At 41.2% G+C, this 27,776-nt stretch overlaps 1 protein-coding gene across 3 annotated transcripts in view; it reads left to right on the top strand.

Annotated features, from left to right (window-relative positions):
- Positions 1 to 27,776, top strand: part of pdcd6ip (programmed cell death 6 interacting protein) — a 96,347-nt gene that overhangs the window by 52,862 nt on the left and 15,709 nt on the right. For 2 of the 3 annotated variants that reach the window (XM_085993846.1, XM_085993844.1), the window contains exons 6-13: positions 274 to 374; positions 7,313 to 7,444; positions 15,820 to 16,042; positions 18,779 to 18,902; positions 20,380 to 20,557; positions 21,679 to 21,790; positions 24,025 to 24,194; positions 25,508 to 25,756. In XM_085993846.1, coding sequence (XP_085849972.1) covers positions 274 to 374; positions 7,313 to 7,444; positions 15,820 to 16,042; positions 18,779 to 18,902; positions 20,380 to 20,557; positions 21,679 to 21,790; positions 24,025 to 24,194; positions 25,508 to 25,756 — 1,289 coding nt within the window. The remainder of the gene's footprint in view (positions 1 to 273; positions 375 to 7,312; positions 7,445 to 15,819; positions 16,043 to 18,778; positions 18,903 to 20,379; positions 20,558 to 21,678; positions 21,791 to 24,024; positions 24,195 to 25,507; positions 25,757 to 27,776) is intronic. The other variant, XM_085993845.1, reaches the window with a different exon arrangement.

Here is a 27,776-nt window from a genome sequence, read left to right as displayed (position 1 = left end):
TGGCTTTATTTAATTATACCCTTCGACTATTTTTAGTGACCATTTTACCTAGTATGTAATCTAATGAAACTGCTTTTAGTTTTCATTTTCAGAACACATTTCAAATACTATCAGCGTTTCCTGGGACGGGTAGACCTTCATGAACTGTATTACAATTTAAACTACTTTTAGCTGTATCCATTTATATTCTGTTGGAATATATAAAGGGGGAAAATTGGGATGGGCATTTGAGTTTGCTTATGTTCACATAGTTATTACAACTCTGTCTTGCAGATAAAATGAAAGATGCAATAATAGCTAAACTTGCCAATCAAGCTGCAGATTACTATGGCGATGCCTTCAAACAGTGCCAGTATAAGGAAAACTTGCCCAAGGTAAGTTCAAAGTATCTACAGTGGTGCTTGGCATTTGATTTGTAAATAAAATAGAGAACACTGGAGTTTAACTTGGTGGGATCAGTTAGCAAGGATTTGTCTACAGAATTAAACTGAGATAAATCTGGTCCTGTTTATGCCATAAATGTAAATTTTTCCTAGTTCCATAGTTTTTTGTTATGAGACCCAAATTAATAATCTTATTTATTTGAAATTCACTTCTAAATTGCGTGAAAAACAATGTTTAAAATTGCTGCTTAAAATCTTTGTGGAATTTTATTTTTACAATGAAATTTTTTTCACTGAGGCCAAAGCCCTGTCCAAAAAAGAATTTCAGATTGCTATGAGATTTGCTTTTTCATTTTCGGTTTAATTTTTGTACACTGAGGATGATTGTACTATTTCGGTACAGGAAAAATTCTCATTATATGGAAAAAGTTGTGTAAATCAAATACAGTGTACGTAGTCTATCTGTAACAAATTCTGCCATACCTTTGGGTGTCATGGATACAAGCCATATCCCGCAAATTTAACAAACCACTTTTGCTGCTCTTTATTGTCCCAGTGCAAGTGATTTAGCTAGAGAATTAACATAACACCATATTTGATTTTACTGCATTTCTTAAAGTATTTCTTTATTTTGATCAATGAATAAAGTTAATCACTTTCTTTTCTACACTACACCGTATTGCTGTAAGTTCAGCTAGTGTTACATTGACTACTCTTGCAAATGATCTGCCATGCAAAAGCTTTTTTTCATGCATTTCTTTACATAGTAATTCTGTAGGTTTGTAGATTTCATTAAGCTGCAGGTTACAAGTAGAGTGAATACGAATAAAGTTGATGTCCATATCCTCCGGATGCATTGTTGTGCATGCTTGGAGCAGACAGATTGTACTAGCTCACCAGTTCTTCACAGCAGAAAAACTTATTAATTGATGTTATTGATATTGTCATCTGCAGCTAAATGCGTTGTGTAAATCTACAGATTTTTTCATGTAGTTCTGGTTTTGTGAAGCATCTTGAAGCTTTTCTTAGTTGAAGGTGCTATATAAATGCATGCAGTCACAACAGTGGCAGTTGTTGCAAGTAAGGGATTAAAAAGTGCTAATTGATCAATTTGTGCATGCCATGTACAGGGCCGTGATGGGCTTCTGCATGTGTTTTGGGGGTTGAGGATTTGTAGAGACCAAGGTCAACAAACAATTCAAGAGTGGAATACTCTTTCAAACAGCTGTTACTATATCATGTATGAGTATCAAACTGAAGTACACTGAACATGTCATAGAGTCATAGAGTTTTACAGCACAGAAAGAGGCCCTTCGGCCCATCGTGTCTGCGCCGCCCATCCATCCCTGTCCAGTCTAATCCCATTTTCCAGCATTTGGTCCATAGCCTTGTATGCAATGGCATTTCAAGTGCTCATCCCTCAAACGTTAGAGATTCCACCCCTCCCTGTTGGATGAATGCTTGAGAGGAGGCAGCCAAACTACCATGCTCCTACATACCTTCTGGTCCTTCCCTGAATCATTCTGGGCAGAGATTTGGAATGGTCCTAGGAATGCGAGGGCCACCAGAGATGCATGGATGAGCATAGTTCACTCCTTGCAGTGAGAAGATGCCAAGATCAAGTCCTACCCGTCCTCATTATGATGTGGCTTAAGTATCTGTGGGGCATATTCCAGTCAGAGCATGTGATGTAAAGCCTTCACCTAGAACTGGGAAATTGCTAGTAGTTTGGAGTTGTTACCTGAAGGCTTCTGTAACAAGTAGCTAATCACAAACCCAACAGCACATCCCAGTAGTGGGAAGAATGGGCTAATGCCAAGTATGCAATCGGAGCGTACTACCACTTCCTGCTTCCCAAGTACAGGAGAAAAGTGATGCACCCCCAGAAAAGATAAGTAGTATTTAAATTGGCTCGATCCAGCTATCCAAATGTCATTGCATTTAGCCACCCCTGTGGCTGCCCTAATCCTGAAGAGCATAAAGTTATTGTGCAAATGTGCATTAATATGCTAAACTGTAAATGCATCCTCAGCCCCTTTCATTTCCTCCTCTACGTGCTGCCTCTTTGCAACATTTATCTGCAGGCAGGGAATCGGCTTTCGCATACATTGATCACACTCCGCTCTACCTTGCAACCATCCCTCTCGACCCCTACGCTGCCTCTGTGCTGTCGGACTGCTTGTCCATCATTCAATCTTGGATGAACAGCAATTTCCTCTAGCTAAATGTTGGGGGTTCCGAAGCCATTGTCTTTGCCCCCACCACAAACTCTATCCTTGCCACTCACTCCACCCCTCTCTCAGCCACTGTCTCAGGCTGAATCAGACTGTTCGCAAACCATGACATCCTATTTGGCCCTGAACTGAGCTTCCGACCCCATCACAAAGACCGCCTACATCCAACTCTGATATCGCTGCCTCCATCCCGAAACTCTCATCCAAGCCTTTGTCACCTCCAAACTTGACCATTCCAATGCTCTCTTTGCCAGCCAACACCCTCCGTAAACTTTGTTTCATCCACAACTTTGCTGCCTGTATCCATCCCACAACAAGTCCTTCTCCTTTAAGACCAACCTGTCTGACCAAGCTTTTGACCTTGCCCCTCCTAATATCCACTACTTTGGCCCAGCATCCATTTATTTTCCTTTACACTTCTGAAGCAGTTTGCAGTGTTTTTCTACATGCCAGACATTACCCAAGTGAAGGCTGTTGTAAATGTTTTAAGAAGTTGTGTAAACTGGTGTACAATTTTTCTCATTAAATAAAAATTATTTATATTTTGCCTGAAATATTTTCCTGTTTGTGGATCTGTAAATTGTTTAATTTTAACAGTTGGCCTCTTGAACTGAAGCTTATTGAAGAAACAGGGAAAATAAGGATTAATTTTATTCATTGATTGAAAGTCAGCAAAAAGAATTCCATTACATTTGCTTTATTTACTGCTAAATGTGTATGTGTTTGTCCGAACTGCTGGAGCATTCACTTCTGCACGCTACTGCTGAATTGTGTGTCTGGGCATGGAATAATTTGCTAAAACAAGTTCCTTGCTATTGCAAACCGGTTTGCTGTGCAACAAAAATTTGTAAAGTTGCTTTTACATTAAGCTCGGAAGGCTGCGTGAGCCACTCAGTTCCTGGTTGGCCGGTCTTGGTCATCGAATGGCAGTTCCAATGCAGTCGATTTACTGAAACATGCTGATGAGCAAACGTGGTGAAAAAAGGGTTGGGAATTGGCGGTGCAAGCACACCTCCAGACCAATGTAAAAGCAACTTAAATCTTAATATGTAGCACTAAAACTTAGAAAGCTTCATTTGTCCTCTTCCCCACCTGCCTCCATAAATTTTGAGGGAAGGGACTTGAAAGATTATGATTTGGATTTTGTCATAAAAGTCTTAAATGCTAATTTAGTAATTCACAAATATGTTTAACAAGGTTTTAACTTTGTTTTTAAACAGTAATTTTATATCCACCTAACAGAATTTTTGATCATCAGCTAATCAGACTTCCACAAAATGGATATTACATAAACTATGAATTATTATTTATTACCATATGATACATTATTTTGTATATTTTCACCAAACTAGTTTTAATTTCATTTGAAAATGGCTTTGCAGCAAACCATATGTATGTACATGTGCGTGTCCATTAATGATTCCATGTAGTAAGTGACTTCTTCTCAGTTGATTAGTTCAGTGTTAAAAATGTTTTTTTCACTAAACCTTCAATTGGAGTTCTATGTATTCCAATAGCTTGCTTTAAAGTTAGTTGTTCAGTATAGACAATGGAGTAAATTTTTCACTTTAGCAATTCTGATGCAAAGCTTCGTATGACCGGAGTGCTAATGGGGTGCAGATATCGGTACACCCAATTCACAGCTTGCACATTTTCCCATTAATTTTAATGGACAGAGAATTGTGAGGTGGCGCGAAGCTCTGTGCCAGGAGTGCCAAGTAGTAAAAATTTATTCTGTTATGTTTAAGCTTAAATTGTGACTGCTTAAAGAGCAGTTTACATTAAAGGCCTGTACTTCGATTGATGGACACCTATGTGCTTGAAGGCCCGTTAATGAACAATAAAATTATTTCTACAAACCAGATGTTTCGACTTTTATCAAGTTTAGCCAGTGAATTATGCTAATTTACAGCCGAGCTTTGCTCCTCCCAGTCCCATCTCCCAGCAAAACCTTTGAGGATATTTTTCTTCACTAAGTGTTAGAAAGTGGAAGGCAGCATTCTCCTAATGTATCTTTTGCATGAAGAATGTTACTAGATTTGTAACTGATCATTATTTGATTTATTAGGAATACTTTTTGCTGTATCATGTCTCTGTCCTTGTCACAGTTGGACTGCTTTGAGTAATTTGTCAAATTTGTGTGGATCGTATCTAGAACCATTGCTCAGACGTACACTAGTTTATCGGTGAACGTGGTGAGAAATGAAGCCACTTGCAATCTTAAGTGAAATTTAAGGTTTAATCATTTGTATTTGCCAAAATGAATGAAGCCAGCTGGGTTTTTTAGTTGGTTAATGTGTACAATTACAAACTGTTGCATATTTTTGAATTCTGTCACCTTCCGCCTGTTTAACTTTCACATTACTACTTGTCTTACAGACTAACAAACTGTCTATCCAGAATCACCCAAATCACCCTTCGACTCACGTGTTGTCCTCTGTTCTCTCCCTGCCTTTCCTTCCAATGTAGTGTGGACACTGCAGCCTACTATAGTATCTACAACAAAACAACTCCACACGTTCAGTTATTACAGAATACTGTTAAATGCTGTCTGGGTGATATTTTTTTCCTTTATAAACTTCAGTGCACCAGTTTCTGACTACATTTGAGTAATTGAGTAGCAATTTTCAGGAAAATCTTATGATACTTAAGAGTAACAGGTTTACTGAAATTGAAATTTTTCTCTGAAGACAGGCAGTAGTTTGGAGCACTAATTTAAGACCGATCAACAAGTAATAGGTTTGGGGGCTGGTTATTGCTAGGAGTTAGCATACTCTCTCCATTTCAGGGACCTGGGTTTGAATTCATTGAAGACTGATGGGGATGCATGTTTATGTTCTGGCTATAAAAGCCTTTTGTAAAATTAGTTTGGGCAACCCAGCTCTGTGAGCATCCATTCATGGTATAAAATGGTACAGATTGCCATTTCCACAAAAGATAGCTGGGTGTGAAATTACCACATTCACATTGGTGAGGTTGGGAAGTGTCCTTCTGAGGCAAGAGTTGATTGTGTTACGAGGGCAGAGTAGAATTAACCTAATTCTGTATCTGGAAGTGATTACTGGCACTAAATGCTGGTGGAGCAATACTGAGGTCTGAAGAACTGGCACTTTTTAAAGGGCTCTTGAATAATGGGCTAGTGCAATGAATTTCGCAGCCTGCCATCTGTGGGGATCAACAGTTCAATCCAGCTTATACTGACTGGCTGTAAGGATCCTGTGTGAAATATGTTTGGGTAGCTTAAACTCAGTTTGTAGTGGGCAATAACCACAGCACAGAACTGCTCCTAATTTGGCCCAAATTAGAATCAAATTGACAATCTTATTTGGAGGGATTGTGCAAGATGGTCGACGTGGGAAATGGAAAACTATTTCATGAGTGCAGTGGGGAGTAATTTTGATGTTGGAACAGAACAGAGAGCTTTACTTAGCATCTAACTATTCTGTACCTGATCCAGGAATGATGCTGGCTACCCAAAATAAGTTTATTTCATAGCAGTAGCAGCTCTAATGTTAGGCATAACGTTCATCAAAAGTTTATAATAAGTGAAAACACAGTTTGTCCAGATTTGCAGTGTGTTTGAAATCTTCAAGATTTGATTAAACAGATAATAGTTACTTGATTTAATCATGAACTTTGGCTAGTGCCACCTTTTGTGCTGTTGCTGCTGTGTACAGATGATGGTTCAGGCTGTGATATTAAATATATTGATTGTGTAAGACATTGATCAGGGTGAACTAGCTGCTTAAAGTTTATCTTGAATACATTTATATTTATCTCTTATTTGTTAAACTTGCCTGTGTAGGCTCAAGTGGGTAGTACTGTATTTCAGAAATGATGGTGAATTGGTTATCTGATAACATGTCTATTGCCCCAAATGACTGGCAGCAAAATACTGTAAACTTAACTGAGGAACCTGTTTTTGGTTTGAGAAAAAAAAATTCCACTACTAGTGACATGTTCTAGCTTGGATTGAGTTTTGGGAATATCTAGATAGGGGTTAATTGTGCGCTTGTAAATTGCACGCAAGCAAATTGTTAAATTATGCACAGCAAACTTCAGTTCTGAAAACAAATGGGTCACTTGTAAAACTGAATATAAAATGAATTTTAATGGGCAGCTCAGCTTTCAATATCCAAATCCATAGATACCGTGACTCAACTCTTGCATTATCTAGTCCTATTTTTGCGTTTTCCTCTTTAGACCCTTTTATGTGCCTTCCTGACCCTCAACTGAGAAGACAACTTGCTCCTCGGCAAATCCCACCTCACATTCTGTAACATACTCAGTTGGATTTTCTGGGGGCGCAACATATTATTTTGTCATTGTTAATCCAGTCTAATAAACAATTGGGCAAGTTAGTTTGAGAGTGAAGCAATAACAATTTTTCAATGACGTATAATATGTGGAGCTTGGGTTTTTATTGTGATTTTTGGCAAGTGACCCATTTGTTGCCGGAATATTAACCAGTGTGCTTTCAGTGTGGAGTTTATTTTTAAGGATACGGCTGCTTTCCTCTCTCAAAATTCAAGCCATTTATAGTCACCTGACTGCCCAACTTACATTCCGAATGATTTAACCTACCTGACTTTCTAAAAACCATTAATTTGATTCTAATTTCCTCTCTTTTCCCCTTCTCTTTCCTGATTCCCTTGTTGTCTGTGGTTGTTTGTGGTTGGACTTTCCCCTGGTCAGTATTTTTATTTCCAGGAAGTGCTGCCTGTTCTAGCTGCGAAACACTGCATGATGCAGGCCAATGCAGAGTACCATCAATCAATTCTAACTAAGCAACAGAAGAAGTTTGGTGAGGAGATTGCAAGATTACAGGTAAGCCTACTCTGAACACCTTAAATGCATTGTTGGCTCTTTTTGTAGCACCCCTCCAATGCAGCACTAAAATAGTGAGTGGATATTTATCATTGTACCATTGGCCCTATTATGAAATGGGATTGAGCAGTGCAGGTCAGCTGGAATTTCCAGTTGTGAAGATTTTGGCTGAGAATGCTTGGTCTGTCTACATTTAAAATAGATGCCCAATAACAGTAGTCGAACAGAAGTGCTGTTCTGTTTGAAATTAAATGCTCTCTGCACTGAGAAACCTCCTACTAAAATTGTTGTAACCCTGGTCCCTGATGTATGAAATGTTTACAATTTAAATTCCAATTTTTCTGATCAATTGACGGATACATTTCCAAGTTTATGGAACAGAGAGGATTACATTTTTTCATGTTTTTACAATTAAATAAAAGTTCCGTACCCATATTAATGGCCATCTCCTTAACCATGCCATCTCACATGGCCTCTCTATTCCCATCGTCTCAATCACAGACAAAGCCATTTCTTAGAGGCCTCATCACTTACTTGCTTCTGCATCCGCCCTGGAAAGAATCTCCCACCAAGTCACTTACAACGACACTTGAAAACTGTCTAGCCTTTGGCCCTCTGTTCGCCACGACACTTCTGCAGCCATCAATCTGCTCAATCACACGCTCACCTCCACCTTTGATGCACATGTCCCCAGTAAAATACTTACTCTTCCCCCACCCTGGTCACTCAATCTGGTACAGCCTCCATCTTCGCTTTCTCAAGTCCAAGGGGTGCAGACTTGAAAGTATACGACACACAACTGGCTTAGTCATTCATCCCCAGATTCGGCTGGACCACCAAGGAAAATCAGGCCCACATGCTGTCTGCCAAAACTGCTCGCAACTCCAGGATCATCCAGGAATTCAAAGATAACCCCAGGCTTCTTTTCTCCACTACCAATTATCCCCTTACACCCTTTCCCCTGCCCCCTTCACTCTCGCCTCCAACAAATGCCAAGAGCTTATGGACTTCAATGTCACTAAGATTGAGACCATCCATTCAGCTACCTCTGCTGCATCTCTTTGTTCCCCCCTGCCCATGCCAATGTTCCCCCCCACCCAAGCTCTGAACCGGCATCTTTCTCTAGTTTCTCTCCTATCATCCCTCATGCCCTCTCTGAACTTGTCTTTACCCCTGAGGGGCAAGAGTTCTACTTGCCAAAAAAACAGCCATGGACGACTAAAGAGGTAAAGAGACAACATAAAACTGAAAGAAAAAGCATAAAAAATGCCAAAAACACACCTCATGGTAAAGATCCACAGAACAGCAAAGGGTGACAAAACAGATAGACATACAAAAAGGGAGTATGATAAACTTGCAAGGGATATCAAAGTTAACACTTTTTTTTACAATTAGGAACAAGAGGGTGGTTAGGAGCAATGTTGGCAGCTTGAAAACTGAAAGTGGTGATATTGTCAATGATAATAAGGAAATGGCGGACACGTTGAATAATTACTTTGCGTCAATATTTACAGTAGAGGAAGAGGATAGCATTCTGGAAATCCCAAGGAAACTAATATTGAATCAGGGACTCGGCAAAATTAACTTAAGCAGAATTATAGTAACGAAGAAAATAATTGCACTAAAAAGTAACAAATCCCTAGGACCAGATAGTTTTCACTCCAGGGTTTTAAAGGAAGTCGGTGAGCACATTGCAGATGCTTTAACTATAATCTTCCAAAGTTCTCTCGCTTCAGGAGCCATTCCTTTAGATTGGAAAATTGCACATGTCACTCTGCCATTTAACTGGTGAGAGGGGGAAACCAGGGAATTATAGACCAGTTAGCCTAACATTTGTTGTCGGGAAATTGCTTGAGATAATTATGGGTAAGGTGACTGAACACCTTGAAAATTTTCAGCCGATCAGAGAGAGCAGGATGGATGTGTGAAAGGTAGGTCATGCCTGATGAATCTGAGTGAATTTATTTGAAGAGGTGACTAAAGTAGTATACAAGGGAATGTCTATGGATGTTATTTATATGGACTTCCAGAGGGCATTTAATAAAATCCCTCATAAGTGACTGTTAACTAAGGTTGAAGCCCATGGAATTGAAGGCAAGTTATTGACCTGGTTAAGAAATTGGCTGAGTTGCAGGACAGGAAGTAGGGATAATGGGCAGGTAATCTAATTGGCAGGATGTCTGAGTCATAACGGCACAGAAGGAGGCCATTTGGCCCATTGAGTCCGTGCTGGCCTCTCTGTAGAGCAGTCCAGTCAGTCCCATTTCCCTGTAGTCCTGCAAGTTTATTTCCCTCAAGTGCCTATCCAGTCGCCCCTTGAAAACATTGAGTGTCTCCGCTTCCAGCACTTCCGTCGGCAGTGAGTTCCAGGTCCTCCTCACTCGCTGCGTAAAAAAGTTTTTCCTCACGTCCCCCCTGTATTTCTTGCCCAAAACCTTAAATCGGTGTCCCCTAGTCCTTGTACCATCAACTAGTGGGAACAGCCTTACCCCCGTCTAGCATATCCAAACCTGTCATAATCTTGTACACCTCTATCAAATCACCCCTCAACCTCCTTTTAAGGCGGAGGTTGGGGATGGCATTAAAAGAGAAATTAAAGAAGCGTGCAATAAGGGCACAGCAGTCATCATGGGTGACTTTAATCTACATATAGATTGGGCTAACCAAATTAGTAACAATACTGTGGAGAAGGAATTCCTGGCGTGTTTACGGGATGGTTTCCTGGACCAATATGTCGAGGAACCAATCAGAGATCAGGCCATCTTAGACTGGGTATTATGTAACGAGAAAGGATTAATTAGCAATTTTGTTGTACGAGGCCCCTTGGGTCGGAGCGATCATAATATGATCGAATTCTTCATTAAGATGGAGAGTGAAGTAGTTGACTCGGAGACTAGGGTCCTCAATTTAAATAAAGGAAACTACGATGGTCTGAGGAGCGAGTTGGGTAGGATTGATTGGGGAATGTCACTCAAAGGGTTGACGGTGGATAGGCAATGGCAAACATTCAAAGACCGAATGGATGAACTACAGAATTTGTTCATCCCAGTTTGGCATAAAAATAAAACAAAAAAGGTGACTCAACCGTGGCTAACGAGGGAAATTAGGGATAGCATAAGATCCAAGGAGAGGACATATAAATTGGCCAGAAAAAGCAATAATCTTGAGGATTGGGAGCAGTTTAGGATTCAACAAAGGAGGACAAAGGGATTAATTAAGAAGGGGAAAATAGAATATGAGAGTAAGCTTTCAGGGAACATAATAACTGACTGTAAAAGCTTTTATAGATATGTGAAGAGAAAGAGATTGGTGAAGTCAAGCGTAGGTCCCTTGCAGTCAGAATCAGGGGAATTTATAATGGGGAGCAAAGAAATGGCAGACCAACTAAATACATATTTTGGTTCTGTCTTCACAAAGGAGGACACAAATAACCTCCCAGAGATGCCGGGGAACATAGGGTCTGATGAAAGGGTGGAACTGAAAGAAATCAGTATTTGTAGGGAAATGGTGTTAGGAAAATTGATGGGACTGAAGGCCGATAAATCCCCAGGGCCTGATAATCTACATCCCAGGGTACTTAAGGAAGTGGCCCTAGAAATAGTAGATGCATTGCTGGTCATCTTCCAGAACTCAATAGACTCTGGAACAGTACCCATGGATTGGAGGGTAGCTAATGTTACCCGACTATTCAAAAAAGGTGGTAGAGAAAAAGCAGGGAATTATAGACCAGTAAGCCTGACATTGATAGTGGGGAAAATGCTAGAGTCCATTATAAAAGATGTAATAGCAGAGCACTTGGAAAGCAGTGACAGGATCGGACAAAGTCAACATGGATTTACAAAAGGTAAATCGTGCTTGACTAATCTACTGGAATTTTTTGAGGATGTAACTGGTAAAATTGATAAGGGAGAACCAGTGGATGTGGTGTATTTGGACTTTCAGAAGGCTTTCGATAAGGTCCCGCATAAGAGATTAGCGTGCAAAATTAAGGCACATGGGATTGGGGGCAAGGTATTGACTTGGATAGAGAACTGGTTGGCGGATAGAAAGCAAAGAATTGGAATAAACGGGTCTTTTTCCGAGTGGCAGGCAGTGACTAGTGGGGTACCGCAAGGATCGGTCCTAGGTCCCCAGCTGTTCACAATGTATATTAATGATCTGGACGAGGGAATTGGATGTAATATCTCCAAATTTGCAGACGACACAAAGCTGGGTGGGAGGGTCTGCTGTGAGGAGGATGTCGTGAAACTCCAGTACGATTTGGACAGGTTGGGTGATTGGGCAGAAATATGGCAAATGCACTATAATGTGGATAAATGTGAGGTTATCCACTTTGGTGGCAAAAACAGGAAGGCAGACTATTATTTGAATGGCAATAGATTGGGAGAAGGGGAAGTGCAGAGACCTGGGTGTTCTTCTGCACTAGTCACTGAAGGTAAGCATGCAGGTGCAGCAGGCGGTTAAGGCGGCAAATGGTGTGTTGGCCTTCGTAGCAAGAGGGTTCGAGTACAGGAACAAGGATGTCTTGCTGCAGTTGTACAGGGCCTTGGTGAGACAGCACCTTGAGTATTGTGTGCAATTTTGGTTGCCTTATCTGAGGAAGGACGTTCTTGCCATGGAGGGAGTGCAGCGAAGATTCACCAGGCTGATACCTGGGATGGCAGGAATGACGTATGAGGAGAGATTGTGTCGATTGGGCTTATACTCACTGGAGTTTAGAAGATTGAGAGGGGATCTCATTGAAACCTATAAAATTCTGTCAGGCCTGGACAGACTAGATGCAGGCAGGATGTTTCCAATGGCTGGGGGAGTCCAGAACCAGGGGACATAGTCTAAGGATAAGGGGTAAGCCATTTCGGACAGAAATGAGGAGGAATTTCTTCACCCAGAGAGTGGTGAACCTGTGGAATTCTCTACCACAGAGGGCGGTGGAGGCCAGTTCATTAAATATATTCAAGAAGGAGTTGGATATATTTCTGAAGGCTAAAGGGATCAAGGGATATGGGGAGAAGGCAGGGACAGGGTACTGAATTTGGATGATCAGCCATGATCTCATTGAATGGCGGAGCAGGCTCGAGGGGCTGAATGGCCTACTCCTGCTCCTATCTTCTATGTTTCTTTGCTCTAAAGAAAACAAATCCAGCTTCTCCAACCTGTCCTTTTAGCCAAGGTTCCCCCATCCCCGGAACCATTCAGGTAAATAATCTCTGCACCCTCTCAAGGGCCTTCACATCCTTCCTAAAGTGTGCTGACCAGAACTGGACGCAATACTCCAGTTGTGGCCTAACCAGCACTTTATAAAGGTTCACCATAACTTCTCTACTTTTGTACTCAATACCTCCTATATGCTTTGTTAACCACTCTCTCTCAAGATGTCCCGCCACCTTCAGGGACCTATGCACATTAACGCCCAGGTCCCTCTGTCCCTGCACACTCTTGATAACTGTGCCATTAAGTGTATATTGCCTCTCCCTTCTGCCAAAATGCATCACCTCACACTTCTCTGTATTAAATGCCATCTGCCACTTGTCTGCCCATTCTGCTAGCCTTTCTATGTCCTGTTGCAGTCGATTGGTATCATCATCACTGTTTGCCGCACCCCCAAGTTTGGTGTCATCGGCAAATTTAGAAATTCTACTCTATTCCAATATCTAGGTCATATCAAAAAAAACAGTGGCCCCAGCACTGACCCTTGGGGAACACCATTGTCTACCATCCTCCAATCTGAAAAGCAGCCATTTACCACAACTCAGTTTTCTGTTCTTAAGCCAATTCCTTATTCAAGCTGCCGCTGACCCACCTATTTCATGAGCCTCAATTTTGTTAACCAGCCTTCTATGAGGTTCTTTGTCAAATGCCTTCTGAAAATCCATGTAGACAACATCCATTGCATTCCCTTCATCAATCATCCCTGTTACTTCATCAAAAAATTCAATTGGATTAGTCAAACACGATCTGCCTTTTAGAAATCTGTGTTGGCTCTCCTTAATTAGCTTAAACCTCTCCAAGTGCCTGTTAATTTTTTCCTTGATTATTGTTTCTAAAACTTCACCCACCACTGATGCTAAACTGACCGGCCTGTAGTTCCTTGCATCCTTTCTTGAACAATGGTGTCACATTTGCCACTTTCCAATCCTCGGGCACCTCTCCCGCATCTAGGGAAGATTGGAAAATTATGGCAAGCCCTTCTGCTATCTCCTTACCCAATTCCCTTTGCAACCTGGGATGCAAGCCATCTGGACTAGGCGACTTGTCCACTCTAAGCATACCCAGCCTTTCTAGTACATCCTGTCTATCAATTTTCACCCCTTTTTATTGCTTCTACCTTTTCCACTTCCACTTCTACTGATATTTTGTCAGCATCCACCTCCTTAGTAAACACTGATACAAGGTACTCATTGAGAATTCTAGCCTTGCCCTGTGCCTCTAAGCATACATCACCGTTGCCTCTAATAGGTCCCACCCTGCCTCTTATTACCCGCTTACTGTTTATATGCCGGTGGAAGATTTTTGGGTTCCCTTTTATGTTAACCGCCATGCTACTCTCATATTCTCTCTCTGCCAATCTTATTTTCATTTTCACATCCCCTCAACTTAATTGTATTTGGTCTGGTTCTCTCTTGAAGAATTCAACTGACATGCATGGTGTCCTGCAGGGATCTGTGTTGGGGCCTCAACTATTCACCATATTTATTAACTACTTAGATGATGGGATAGAAAGCCACATATCCAAATTTGCTGATGACACAAAGATAGGCGTGGCATTGTAGGCAGCGTAGATGAAAGCATAAATTGCCAAGAGGTATTGATAGATTAAGTGAATCTGCTGAACTGTGGCAAATGGATTTCAGTGTTGTCAAATGTGAGGTCATCCACTTTGGACCTAAAATGGATAGAACAGGGCACTTTCTAAATGGCGAAAAACTCTAAACAGTGGAGGTCCAAAGAGACTTGGGGGTCCAGGTACAGAGATCATTAAAACGTCATGAACAGGTACAGAAAATAATCAAAAATGCTGATGGAATGCTGGCCTTTATATCTAGAGGACTAGAATACAAGGGGGTAGAAGTTATGCTGCAGCTGTACAAAACCCTGGTTAGACCACACCTGGAGCACTGGGAGCAGTTCTGGGCACCACACCGTAGGAAGGATATATTGGCCTTGGAGGGAGTGCAGCGTAGGTTTACCAGAATGATACCCGGACTCCAAGGGTTAAATTACGAGGGGGGATTACACAAATTAGGGTTGTATTCCCTCGAATTTAGAAGGTTCAGGGGTGATTTTGTTTTCAAGATATTAAGGGGAACAGATGGGGTCGATAGAGAGAAACTATTTCTGCTAGTTGGGGATTCTAGGCCTAGGGGGCAGAGTCTAAAAATTAGATCCAGACCTTTCAGGAGTGAAATTAGGAAACATTTCTACACACAAGGGTGGTAGAATTTTGGAACTTCTGCAAATGGCAATTGATGCTAGATCAGTTAATTTTAAATTGGAGATGGATAGATTTTTGTTAACCAAAGGTATTCAGGGATATGGGGCAAAGGCGGGTATATGGAGTTAGGTTGCAATCAGCCATGATCTCATTGCATGACTAAACAGGCTTCAGGGGCTAAATGGCCTACTCCTGTTCCTATGTCTTGTCCATAAGACCCACCTCCTGCTCTCTAAACCCTATTCCCACTACATGGCTGACCATGTAACTTCCTTTCCTGGCCCCCATGCTAGCTTATGCTGAAAATGGTTCCCTCCTTTTCAAATCTGCCATAATCATCTCCCTCAAAAAACCCTCCTATGCCCCTCAAGTTCTTGAGCGCGTCGAAGCCTCCCAAATCTGCGCCCAACTTTCCATCAACTCACTGTTTGAACCTCTCCAATCAGGTTTCCGCCCCATCACAGCATTGAAATGACCCTAATCAAAGTCATAAATGATGGCCTCTGTGACCGTTGTGCATTATCCCTCCTCATCCCTCTCAACTACTTTGCAGCATTTAACATGGCTGACCACTCCAAGCCTAGTCTTGTATCACTGGTGCAAACTTAGATGTCGCATTTGGTTGGGTGTACATCTTTGGTAAATATCCTGTCCAGTAGATCTCCAAAATGTATCTTGTGTTCACTCTGAACAAACTACAAATATAATTAATTCAATCTGTGGTTTTTCAGTTCCACTCAAAGCTTCTCCTGTACCAGAAGTTTTAAAATTGGATTTGATGAACCTGAGCCACAACTTTTCAGATTGCCATAACCTCATTCCTTTAATGTACTTTCTCTGTATAATTAAAGAGAAAGTGTCTCAAACAGTTTAAAATTCAAAACTGCTTGTTTTAGCTACTCCGGAACAGATGAACTCATGTTTTTCTATTTTTATAACTCAGCATGCAGCAGACTTGGTGAAGACAGTTGCCTCTCGGTATGACGAGTATATCAATGTGAAGGACCCCTCGGACAAAATCTCTCGTGCGTTAACTGCAGCGAAGAAGGATAATGACTTCATTTACCATGACCGTGTTCCTGATCTGAAAGACATGGAGACTATAGGGAAAGCCACATTGGTGAAGCCTACTCCTGTCAGTGTGCCCATGAGTCAGAAATTCACTGGTAAGATCACAGTGATAGCAGCCACATTTTGCTATTGGGGCAGGTTTTGATTCTTTTCAAAGAAAAATGTCCTTGCCTGTCAACCCTTCCAAAGTGTGTATTCTGAAATTAATTTTTCATGTACAGCAACTGCTGAATTATAGATGATTTGAACTAAAGAGTCTCTGGTTTCATTTGTAAAAAGCAGCTTCATTTGTGTTGATTCTGGAATAACCCTGACTCTTGCTTTCACTGGAGAGAAAGGGATGGGTAAAACATTAAATGGTAGTACCATCAAGTCCCACTTCTAGATGAGCTGTAAAGGACAAAAAGGAGAGATTACATCTGTACCAGTTTTACACTTCTTTACTATGGGGTACACTGTCGTCTACTTTTACAGTAATAGGAGTGTGGAAGTATGTTTTTACTCTCTGCCTAAATAGTTACGGTAGAGAAGACGGAGACCTGTGCACACACCTACAACCTCACTAACCTACCTGTTGGAGGCACATGATAACATTAGCAGGAGTGGGCATCATGCAGTCCTTGTGAAGACCAAGTTTTACCTCCACAGTGAGGACACCCCATCACACAGTGTGGCACTGTTGCTGTGCTGCGTGGGCTAAACTAATGGCAGATCTACCAGTCCAAGATTGGGGATCTATGTGGTGCTGTGGGGCAGCAGCAGCAGAATGGTACACAACCACAATTTAACCTTGTGGGCTGGTACATTAATCACGACTCCATCGCCATCAAGCCGGGACACCAATCCTAGTTGAGTGAGGAGTGTAGAAGAGCATGCCAGGAGCAGCACCAGGCATCTTTTGGAATAAATTAGCAACCTACTGAAGCTACAGCACAAGGTAGCTGCATGTTAAACACCTAAACCAGACAGAGCTGAGCAGTCCGACAACCAATGGATGGATGTGAGCAGAGTTCTGCAGCACTACCATATCTAGTTGCGAATGATCGTGGACAAGCATTAAAAAAAAAAGATAATTTCCATTTATATAGCACCTTTCACATCCTCAGGACATCCCAAAGTGCTTCAGAGCCAATGAACTGTTTTTGAAGTGTCGTCACTGTTGTGATGTAGGGAAAGATGGCAGCCAAATTGTGCAAAGCAAGGTCCCACAAATAGTAATGAGATCATTATCAGATAATCTGTTTTAGTGATGTTGGTTGAGGGATAAATATTGGCCAGGACACACTGAGAACTCCCCGCATTTCTTGTAATAGTGCCATAGGATCTTTATATCCACCTGACTGCCTTGATTTAACGTCACCTCCGACAGTGCAGCAGTCTCTCAGTACCGCACTCAAATGTGAGCCTAGATTATGTGCTCAAGTCTCTGGAGTGGGGCTTAGCCAAAGCTTATACCAACCAGGCAAATAACCGTTTGGGGTGGTGGGGGGTGCGGGGGAGAGAGAGGGGAGGAGGATCCATGAATATCCGCACCCATAACGGAGCACAGCATGTGAATGCAAGAGACAAGGTTGAAGTTTGAACGCACCTTCAGCAACCAGGGACGAGGGACATCAGTTATGTGGAGCGATTAGAAAAGCTGGGATTGTTCTCCTTCGCAGAGAAGGTTAAGGGGCGATTTAATAGAGGCATTCTAAATTATGAGGGGCTTTGATAGAGTAAATAAGGAAAAACTATTTCCACTGGTGGGTAGGATTGTATCCTGAGGACACCAATTGAAGATGGAACTTAACTGCCCCAGTCATAACACTGTGGTGACGAGAGCAGGGTTGGTACTTTGCAATAAATGACTTGCATCCTGATCCCGCAAAGTTTTTTCACCATTAACAAGGCTCAAATTAGAAGTGTGATGAACTACTCATCATTTGCCTCGATGGATGCAGCTGCAACAACACTAAAGCAGCTCAGTGCCATCCAGGATATTGTGGCCCACTTGATCAGTACCCCTGCCATTGGATTGAATATCACCACTGGCAAGCTGTGGTTGCAGTATGTACTATCTACAAAATTCACGACAGCAACTCACCAAGCTTGCATTGATTGGACCTTCCAGCTCTGCAGGCTGTAACTTTTGAGAAGGACCTGAGCAGCAGCCATGCAAACCCTATTACCTTCAAGTTCTCCTCTAAGTCATACACCATTCGAACTTTGATGTATCCTGCTTTTCCTTTATCATCGTTGGGACAAAATCCTGGAATTCCTGACCACGCGCTTTGGTGGGGAGCATCATCACAAGGACTGCAGCAATTGATGAAGGCAGACCACTACCACCTTCGCGGGGCAACTAGCGATGGGCAATAATTGCAGCCTTGCCAGCATTGTGCACATCTGAAGAACAAATCTAAAGCCCACAATTACTGAAGTACTGCTCCCTGGTCTCCCACTGCCAGTTTGATTTTTAATGAGGTGCTTCCTTTCACTCTGAAATATGAAATGTGCAGTAAGCGATCAGGAGCGTTTTGTTTTAACTTCAACGCTTACCCTTTTTGAAGATTTGCACTAGCTCCTTTTTAAACTGCATTGGCTACCCATCCTTGCAGCAGCAAAATCGCATCCAAGTTGTTGCATGATGTTCACTTGACCAATAGCTGCTAGTTTAACAATCATTTTGGGTGCACAGTACCTGACAAACAAATTTTCATTTTCCTAAAAAATGTTAATGCAATATTTTGAGTTGGGGGATAAAATAGAAGTGTCATTGACTATTTCTGAACCCATGCATTTGCTATGGCTAAATTGGTACGAATTTTTTTTGAACTTAACATATTTAGATTTCTTTGCGAAGATGGTTCCTTTGGCAGTGCAGCAATCTCTGAGCGTATACAATCAGAGAAGGGCCGACTTGGTGAACAGACTGATAGCACAGATGAGAGAATCCACAAATCTAGCCAATGGGTAAGTAAGAGACTCTTCCTTCGCTTTTAATGCCCAAATCATAATCTTTACACAACCCACCTTGTACTATATACTGATAAGTTTCTGTTTTCCTTTATTTTAAGTTAGGCAGAGAAAAGAGCACAGGTTGTTCACAAACAAGACATTTCTTTATGATGATTGCTGACCCTGTTGATTTGGAGTACTTTGTCATTTTTTTCTCTAGCCAAGTTCAACAATATTGTACCTAAATATGAATCTCAAAATATTTCCGCTGATGGATGAATCAGCAGCCTCGATTTAAATATCAAAGCCGTACTCTGTAACTCTCTAAGGCTTAATGCAGGTTTAAAACTATTTCCTAATTTTTTTAGATGAAGGAATTTGTATCTCAATTTTCAATTTGCAACATATTTGGCCACAATAATTGAACTTTCTGAAATTTTATTCCAGTTGCTTTCTCTTTATCGCTCTACTTCCAAATCAATTTGCTGGGAAGTGCCTGCATATTTATATCAGGCTTAGCTGTGAGTGCCCCTGTCAGATAGCCAGCTTCTCAGTTCATAGATGACGTTTGCTCGCTAGGGCCTGGTATTACCAGACAACTGCTGCCCATGGAGCTGTACTCCAAGAAGTGGGTGGGGGAAGATGAGAATTGATGGAAATAATCGAGAAGAAAAATCATTTTTCCATTTATGACTTACGAAAACGCCCTAAGCATAAATGGGGCAGCTTCACCAGTCAGCAAGAATACAAATACAAAAGCAAAATACTGCAGATGCTGGAAATCTGAAATAAAAACAGAAAATGCTAGAAATACTCAGCAGGTCAGGCAGCATCTGTGGAGAGAGAGAAACAGAGCTAACGTTTTAGGTCGATGACCCTTGAGTATTTCTAGCATTTTCTGTTTTTATTTATAGCAAGAATACAAACACTGGATTCATCCAAAGTCTCTTTGTATACCAGAGGAGAGATGGTCGAGTATCAATAGATAATTGAGGGGTTAAGAAAGACTTGCATTTATATAGCGCCTTTCACGACCACCGGACGTCTCAAAGCGCTTTACAGCCAATGAAGTACTTTTTGGAGTGTAGTCATTGTTGTAATGTGGGAAACAAGGCAGCCAATTTGCAGACGGCAAGCTCTCCCAAACAGCAATGTGATGATGACCAGATAATCTGTTTTTGTTATGTTGGTTGAGGGATAAATATTGGCCAGGACACCGGGGATAACTCCCCTGCTCTTCTTTGAAATAGTCCCATGGGATCTTTTACGTCCACCTGAGAACACAGATGGGACCTCGGTTTAATGTCTCATCCAAGAGACGGCAGCACTCCCTCAGTACTGCACTGGAGTGTCAGCCTAGCTTTATGTGCTCAAGTCCCTGGAATGGGACTGTGAACCCACAACCTTCTGCCTCAGAGGAGAGTGTGCTACCCACAGCTGACACTTCTATGGTATGTATACAAAGTGATTATATTTTAATTTCTTCTCCTAGTGTTCTGGCCTCCTTGAATCTCCCAGCTGCCATCGAGGATATTTCTGGAGACTGCATTCCTCAGTCTATCCTGGAAAAGTCCCAAAGTGTCATTCAGCAGGGTGGCCTGCAGACAATCGATCAACTTATAAGGGAGCTTCCTGAACTTCTGCAAAGAGACAGAGAAATTCTGGATGAGGTAACCTATTTTTTTTTTCTCTACTTCACGTTTCTTGTTTTTTTTTATAAATGTTAAACTCCAGTCACTAAATGGGCACTTCCTACATGCAGATATCTTAGTACAGGAAACTTTGTGATATCCGGGACCGAGCTGTTGCCGTCCCATCAAAACTGCCGGACAAACCAGCGCTAATGTTAAAACATACGGAAGCTTTTGAGCTCCGTATCTAGCAACAAACCCTGTTGCAACAGCTTCTAAACAGTCGGCCGTAGCTTGCAAGCGTCTCTGTAGCTAAGCAACAGCTTTAGCTAGACCTTGCAGAGCCTGACTGGTGGGAAAAAAAGCAACGAAAAGAAAAAAAACTTACTGAACCGACTCCTGAATTTTGCCGGTGGCTCGAGCATTCCGGACAGTTAACTTCCGGATAAACCAAAAGTTTCCTGTAACTGGTGTGAATGGACTGTTTACTTTTTAATTTTTTTAAAGTTCTGTCGAGTAAAGAGGCTTGTGTTGCAAGATCTTAAAGGTTTAGTGTGGAAATATTAGTGCAAGCATTTCATTATTTTGGGTTCAAAGTTGGTGTTGACAATAATAATAAGACAGCTTTATTCATGTGATATTCCACTTCCACTTTTGTAACTGCAGGATTAACATATATTTCAAATCGGTTAATTCCCCTGTTGTAATAGCCGACAAAGGAATTTGTTTTTTTGCCAAAAATAATTTGCAGCCTTTTGTGCCTTTATGGAGTAGTGCTTGATGCAGTACAGGAAACTCTTTTTTTTTTATTCAGCACCGACGGGACCGCCGTGGTGCCGGTTTATCAAAAAGTCCGGATTACAGAGAGGTATAGTAAAAGGTACGAGAGCTCCGTACTCAGCAACAAATCCAGGCTTCCCTGTTGCTTAGCAACAGGTGCAGGAATCCCGGCCACAGACCAAGCGTCCCCATTGCTTAGCAACAAGTGCAGGAACCCCGGTTACACAGCCACAGATCCAGGAACGGCCACTAATATGAAGTAAAACTTACTGAACCTACTCCTGAATTTTGCCGGTTAAGAGATTTCCAGTTATTTAGGTGCCGGTAAATCGAGAGTTTCCTGTACTAAATTTTTATGTAGAAAAATATTTTCTTTTTAGGCACTGAAAATACTTGATCAAGAGGAAGTCACAGATAATGATCTGAAAGCAAAATTTAAAGAACACTGGCAAAGGACACCTTCAAATGAACTGTACAAACCCCTAAGAACAGGTAAAAAAAAATACTATGACGATGCATTTTAACATTTTAAACTTACTACTCCAGTACGCCAAGAACCATTTCTGTCCTTAAAAATCCAGCTGTTGGAACTGAATAGCATTATCTTCATTCCTTAAATGTGGTATTCTTGGGTTCCTGTATTGTCCACACAATCACTGATGCTGCAACTCTGGTTCCTGGTAAAATTAGGGTGCTGTGTACATCTTCATACTCTGCAAATAAGTTTGTAACAGCCCCTTCTAAGAGAAAATGGCAGGATTGTAGACCTGGATGTGTTTGGCATGCATCTTAAACATTAAATAATGGAAACATTGGGGATTACTAAACATTTTTTGCTTACACGATCAATTGTAAGTTTCCATGACTACCACTGCATTGTTCTTCTACACGTTTCAGTGAATCTGACTGGTCTAGTCCTTAAAATCATACTACTGACGTGTGAAAATGAAGCATTTGCTTTCTGGGAATATTTTTCTTCACGATTTTGTAGCAGTTTTCTTGCTTTCAAGCTTTGTTTGGCATGGTTCACCAAGATGAGCAGCTTTGGTGTTGCCAAAACAATCTTTTATCCCCAAGGCTCCTGTGAAGCATGCCAAATACATAGTGAAGTTCTCTCTGGTCTGCTCCAACCATGTGCCTTAACTCTGGCCTCAGAAGAACAACTACTCAATCAGTATGAAGATTTGTACTTCAGATTGGCAAGTCGATTACAACCTGTATCAAATTATATGCCGTTTTATGCTGTGGTCCCATGCATGACTAGAACAGAATTGAAACTGCCCAAGTTCAGTTTGAGGGGTTTTTCTTTCCATTCACAAACTGCAGCATTAAGATTTATCTTGGATGTTCATACTTAACCCATCAGAGTTTCGCATCAACCTTCAGAGACCAACTTCAACAACTTTCATACATATAGTACCTTTTTAAAATAGACAAAATGTCCTATGGTGCTTTTTACAAAGGGAAATATAATGACGCTGATCATGTTGGAAGAATTGGGAGAGGTGACTGAAAATCTGGTCTAAAAGATGGGTTTTAGGGTATGGTGAGAGGTGGAGAGTTCTCCACCTGAAATTTCAGAGATTAAGGTCAAAGCAGCTGAAAACTGTAGGAGTAATAGTGGCAGATGGGGAGAAGGGTATGCACAGAAGGCTGGAATGGAGTGGAATCACAAGGGCAGTCCCATGGCGGGTGATAGAAGACACACACTGACAGTAAAAACTGAGAAAAGTTGCACATTTGGTACTGAATTCAATGACTTTTTTGGATAATTGTTTCCTTGTATTGATCTGCATTATCATTGTGTCTTCTCCCCACTTGCACATCAAGCCTAATGATGACCAGACTTAAAACTAGCTTCATGTTGGCCAGAATTCAGTGTTATTGACCACAATGCCCACTACTTTTCCCTTCACCAACTATTCATACTCTGTAAAATTCAAGTCTGTCAAAAGCTTGAATACTTCTCAAATATCTGGGAAGCTTCTTGTACCACCTCTCTCACTGCTAGATCGGATACATTTTTTTTGACCGAATGGCAATCAATCTCTCTCTATTGCAACCAGTACTACCATGATCAGTGAATTTCAAAACATTCTACTCTTTTTAGCCTCAAGTATCAGATCCTGCAAGCCTGTTCCTCCTATGCTGCTACTATTTTGAAGTCGGGACACATCACATAGGCTCCTACTCTGATTCATTGTTTCCTAGGTCCTGAAAACTGTGAAACTCCTTACCACCCTCAGATTGCAGATGAAAGAAATACTGATGTAATAAAACTCACTACGCACTTGGTTTGAGCATAAAGCAAGGCTTTAATCAACTTGTTTCAGAACATGGAGGTCTAGTTGTATTTCACTAGCTCCTTGTCTTACAAAATGTCCCTGGAAAGCTGGGCCCACGCCCGAGTATTTATACTCCTTGGACGGCACCACCAGCTGGCCGTTCTGCGTTATTTCATAGGTAGTATTTGTCATAAATCTCATCATCGAGAAACTATCAGCTTTTAAAATCCAGCCTAATCATTATTTCATGATGCACTTGGTCTTTTTAACATTTTTTGGTTACCTGCCCTATGGGCCTTGCTCCTTCACCTCGGTTTCTCAATCGGAGAAAGAGGTCTACTAAGTTGTTTTCAGGTGACCCAAGCAACAGGTTTTGATTAAACAGAAAACAAGTAATGTTGCTGTTTTTAAAGTAATCATCTTGTGTACATTTTTTCCAAGAGGGAAGCAGTTTCAGGACCACGCTCGACCGAGCTGTCCAAGCGGATAAAGTGGTCCGGGATCGTTACGCTGCTCACAGTGAAGTAATTGCACTTCTCTGTAAACCTGAAGCCGAGCTGAATGCTGCCATACCGTCCGGCAATCCTACCAAATCTCTTCAAGGCAGTGAGGTAAAATAAGAGTTGTTATTAGTCCTTAATCTCCATGTTTTTAGAACAAAAATATGCCATGAAATGAAAGTGAGACTGTAGAGTTTTGTAACTTGTTCTTCATAGGGTTTTTCCCCTTACAATTCCTTGCCTAGGTAAAGTTTCGCAGGTGCTTTCCAGTACCTAGCTTAAGTGGCTGCTATTCCTGTGAGCATTGACACCTTCAGGAGGCTGTTTGATTCTGGGATCATCACACCAGCGCCACCTGGTGCTCACGCAAATGCATTCCCACTGGAGGACTGACACTAATTTTCGCGCCTCAAACTCTCTTCCCTGGTTGATATGGGCTAACTTAACACAGAAACGAATTAAACCTGGGTCCTTACTGCCTGTGCAGTTGAGCTTCTCAAATGCTGTGTCGTGAGGAAAGCTCCAGTACCATAGAGTTATCAGTGGTGTAGCCTGATCTCTGACCTGTGCTACTGTGGCATGAGATTAACATTTTGATGCGCTATCAATTACTCATAAAAGACTGAGAGTTAAGAGAGTAACTAAAGGCTTTTATTAACAAAAGAATGAAGGTCTGCCTCGAGTGGTCGACCGGTCCAGAATACAAAGGGGCTGGGGAGCAGTCACCTTTATACTAGGACTTGTGGGAGGAGTCAGCCGAGGCATGTCCAGGCATGTACACAGTGGAATACAAACAGTGGTTTACCACACATTTATTCTTAATTTATCATTGAGTTGTGGAGAACACTGTCACGGGAGCATTTATTGCCCACCATTGGTTGCTCTGATGGCATTAAGAGGCAACTACACAATGTAGAATTTTGTAGCCTACATATTACCAGATTTATTTAATTTATTTTCACAACTTGCACGATGAGATTTGAACTCACGACCTCTGGGCTGCAAGTCCAGTACTGTAACTACAAGACTACCATACCCATAATTACAGAATGTACCTTATAGTGTCTATAATTGGAGTGCCAGACCATGAGTCCAGCTTTGGTGTGATCACCCAACACTGTTCCTGGCTTGATTTTGATGACTAAAACTTGGTTGTTCCACAGATGTTGGTTTATTCACAAACTTTTAAAATAAAATATTATTCTGTATTTCTGGTTTGGCTAACTTCTGCTGAAACTATAGTCCGTGTCATCATCCTTGAGTTTTTCTCTGCAAGATGAATATTTAAAAATGAAGTTGCATAGGATTTTTTTCCCGTATATGAAACTGCTATGGTGAAGTCGTGTTGCTTTTTTTTTGTATAATAGTTTAAAAATGTTGAACTACTTTTGGCAATTTGATTTTTCTTGATGCTCTTGCTTTAGGTTGTTATGCTTCTGAAGACACTTCTTGCTTCCTTGAATGAAGTCAAGAAGGAGAGAGAAACTTTTGAGAGCGAAGTAAAGTCAGTGCAGTTTGACATGACGAGCAAGTTTCTGACAGCATTGGCTCAGGATGGTGCCATAAATGAGGAGGCCATCTCAGTGACTGAACTTGATCGAATTTATGGAAGTCACACTCAGAGAGTGCAGCAAAATCTGAAAAAACAGGAGGAGTTGCTTGCTAATATTCAGGTAATTAATGTTGTACTGTTAATTCAGGTACAAAAATAATTAAAAAGGCCAATGGACTGTTACCCTTCATCTCAAGAGGGTTGGAATACGAAAGGGTGGAAGTGATGTTACATCTCCACAGAGCTCTGGTTAGACCCCAGCTAGGGCACTGCGTTCGGTTCTGGGCACCGCACCTCAGGAAGGATAGATTGGCCTTGGAGGGGTGCAGTGCAGATTCACCAGAGTGATACCAGGTACTAAAAGGATTAAATTACGAAGACAGGTTGCATAGACTAGGGATTATATTCCTTGAATATAGAAAATTAAAGAGTGATCTAATTGAGGTGTTTTAAGTTGATTAAATGACTTGATAGGATAGATAGAGATAACTATTCCATCTGGTGGGAGTGTCCAGAACAAGGGTGCATAACCTTAAAATTAGAGCTAGGCTGTTCGGGGATAATGTCAGGAAGCACCTCTTCACACACAGGGTAGTGGGAATCTGGGACTTTCTTCCCCCAAAAAGCTGTAGTGGCTTGGTCAATTGAAAATTTCAAAACTGAGATTGATTTTTTTTTTTTTTTGTTCGGCATAAAGGTATTGAGGGTTGTGGAGCCAAGGCGGATAGATGAATTTAAGATACAGATCTGATTGAATGGTGGAACAGGCTCGAGGGGCTGAATGGCCTACTCTTCCTGTCTAGAACAAACCTTGGCAAACGAACTCAAACTTCAATATAATCCTCCAAAGTAAAAATAACGTGGGATAACTAACATTTGCGAATTAAACTGATGCAGTAAAGCACTGAAAAAAAACTTTACTCAAATATACATACCTGTGAGGCACTGACGTTTGAGGTGGTCAAATATTTCACCTGCATTAGAAGATGTAGATATTAGACTTCCAAACATGGGGGTGGTTATCTCTAACTTTAAACCTGTTTAAGGATGGGGTTACTGTTTAATTGCATTGAGCAGAGGACATCATCTCTAGTTATTACATACCTTGCCAACGGTCTTGTTACCCCGGTTATGGAAAAGCTGGAATCTGACGTGTAATATACTGCAGAATAAAAGGCAAACCTGTAGCAAAAAGTATAATCTTTACATCTGTACTTAAATTATTCACAAAGTAAGTGTTTTTGAACTTGGACATGCAATAGTGACAAACATATTGGTGTATTTGTCACTTGTTGGGACATTATAAAAATGATTGTGGGTAGTGTAGTGTACAGCATGTGGAGTTAGTAAGTGGGAGATTTGATTTCCTCCTTGGTCTTGAGTTCCAGTTTCAGCATTGTTACTATAGGGAGATGCCAAACAGAGGCTATGTAGTTGGCCTCGTTGAGGTAATGAAAATTAGGAATATTATCTGGGAAGCACTTACTGCTTTGGATTATTGGCAACAAGCTTATCAGCAGAGGCTGAGGGACAAGTTACTTACCTATACCTGGCTATTGTACATGGCCTAGGTAGGTGAGGGAAGCAAGAAGGAGTTGATTTTGAAATTTTAAAATATTTTACTGGCTTCTGAGCTAAACTTAATTTTAGTGCATGTCTCTTACCATATGACCCTTAGTTTTCATTCAAGTAGAATATTGACCCAAATAATCTGAAACTGCTGCACTGTGTTTATATTACACCTTTTAACTGAAGTGGTCTTGTGTGTGATTTTTTAGAAGAGTGCTTCCCTCAGTGTCCTTTTTTAAAATAAAGGCAAGCATTATAGTCTAACTTAATCTATTTTGTTTTATCTATTTTTCTTTAAAGAATAAATGTGTAGTTTGGCACTACGCTTGCCTCAGTCAGAAGGTCATGGCTTCGAGTCCCAGCCTAAGCCTTGAGCATATAATCTAGGATGATACTCCAGTGCAGAATTGATGGAGCGCTGTATTGTTAGATTTGCCAGATTTTGGATGATCTGTTAAGGAAACCCCGGCAGCCTTTTCAGGTGGATGTAAAATATTCTGTGATACTATTCAAAGAAGAGCAGGGAAATCTCCCAGTGTCCTGACCAACATTCATCCCTCAAACAATATTCC

The sequence above is a fragment of the Somniosus microcephalus genome, chromosome 7 (genome assembly GCF_052327205.1).
Source record: "Somniosus microcephalus isolate GS21.2 chromosome 7, FLI_Smic_1.0, whole genome shotgun sequence".
NCBI lineage: Eukaryota > Metazoa > Chordata > Chondrichthyes > Squaliformes > Somniosidae > Somniosus > Somniosus microcephalus.
This window is presented reverse-complemented; position numbering and strand designations above follow the sequence as displayed.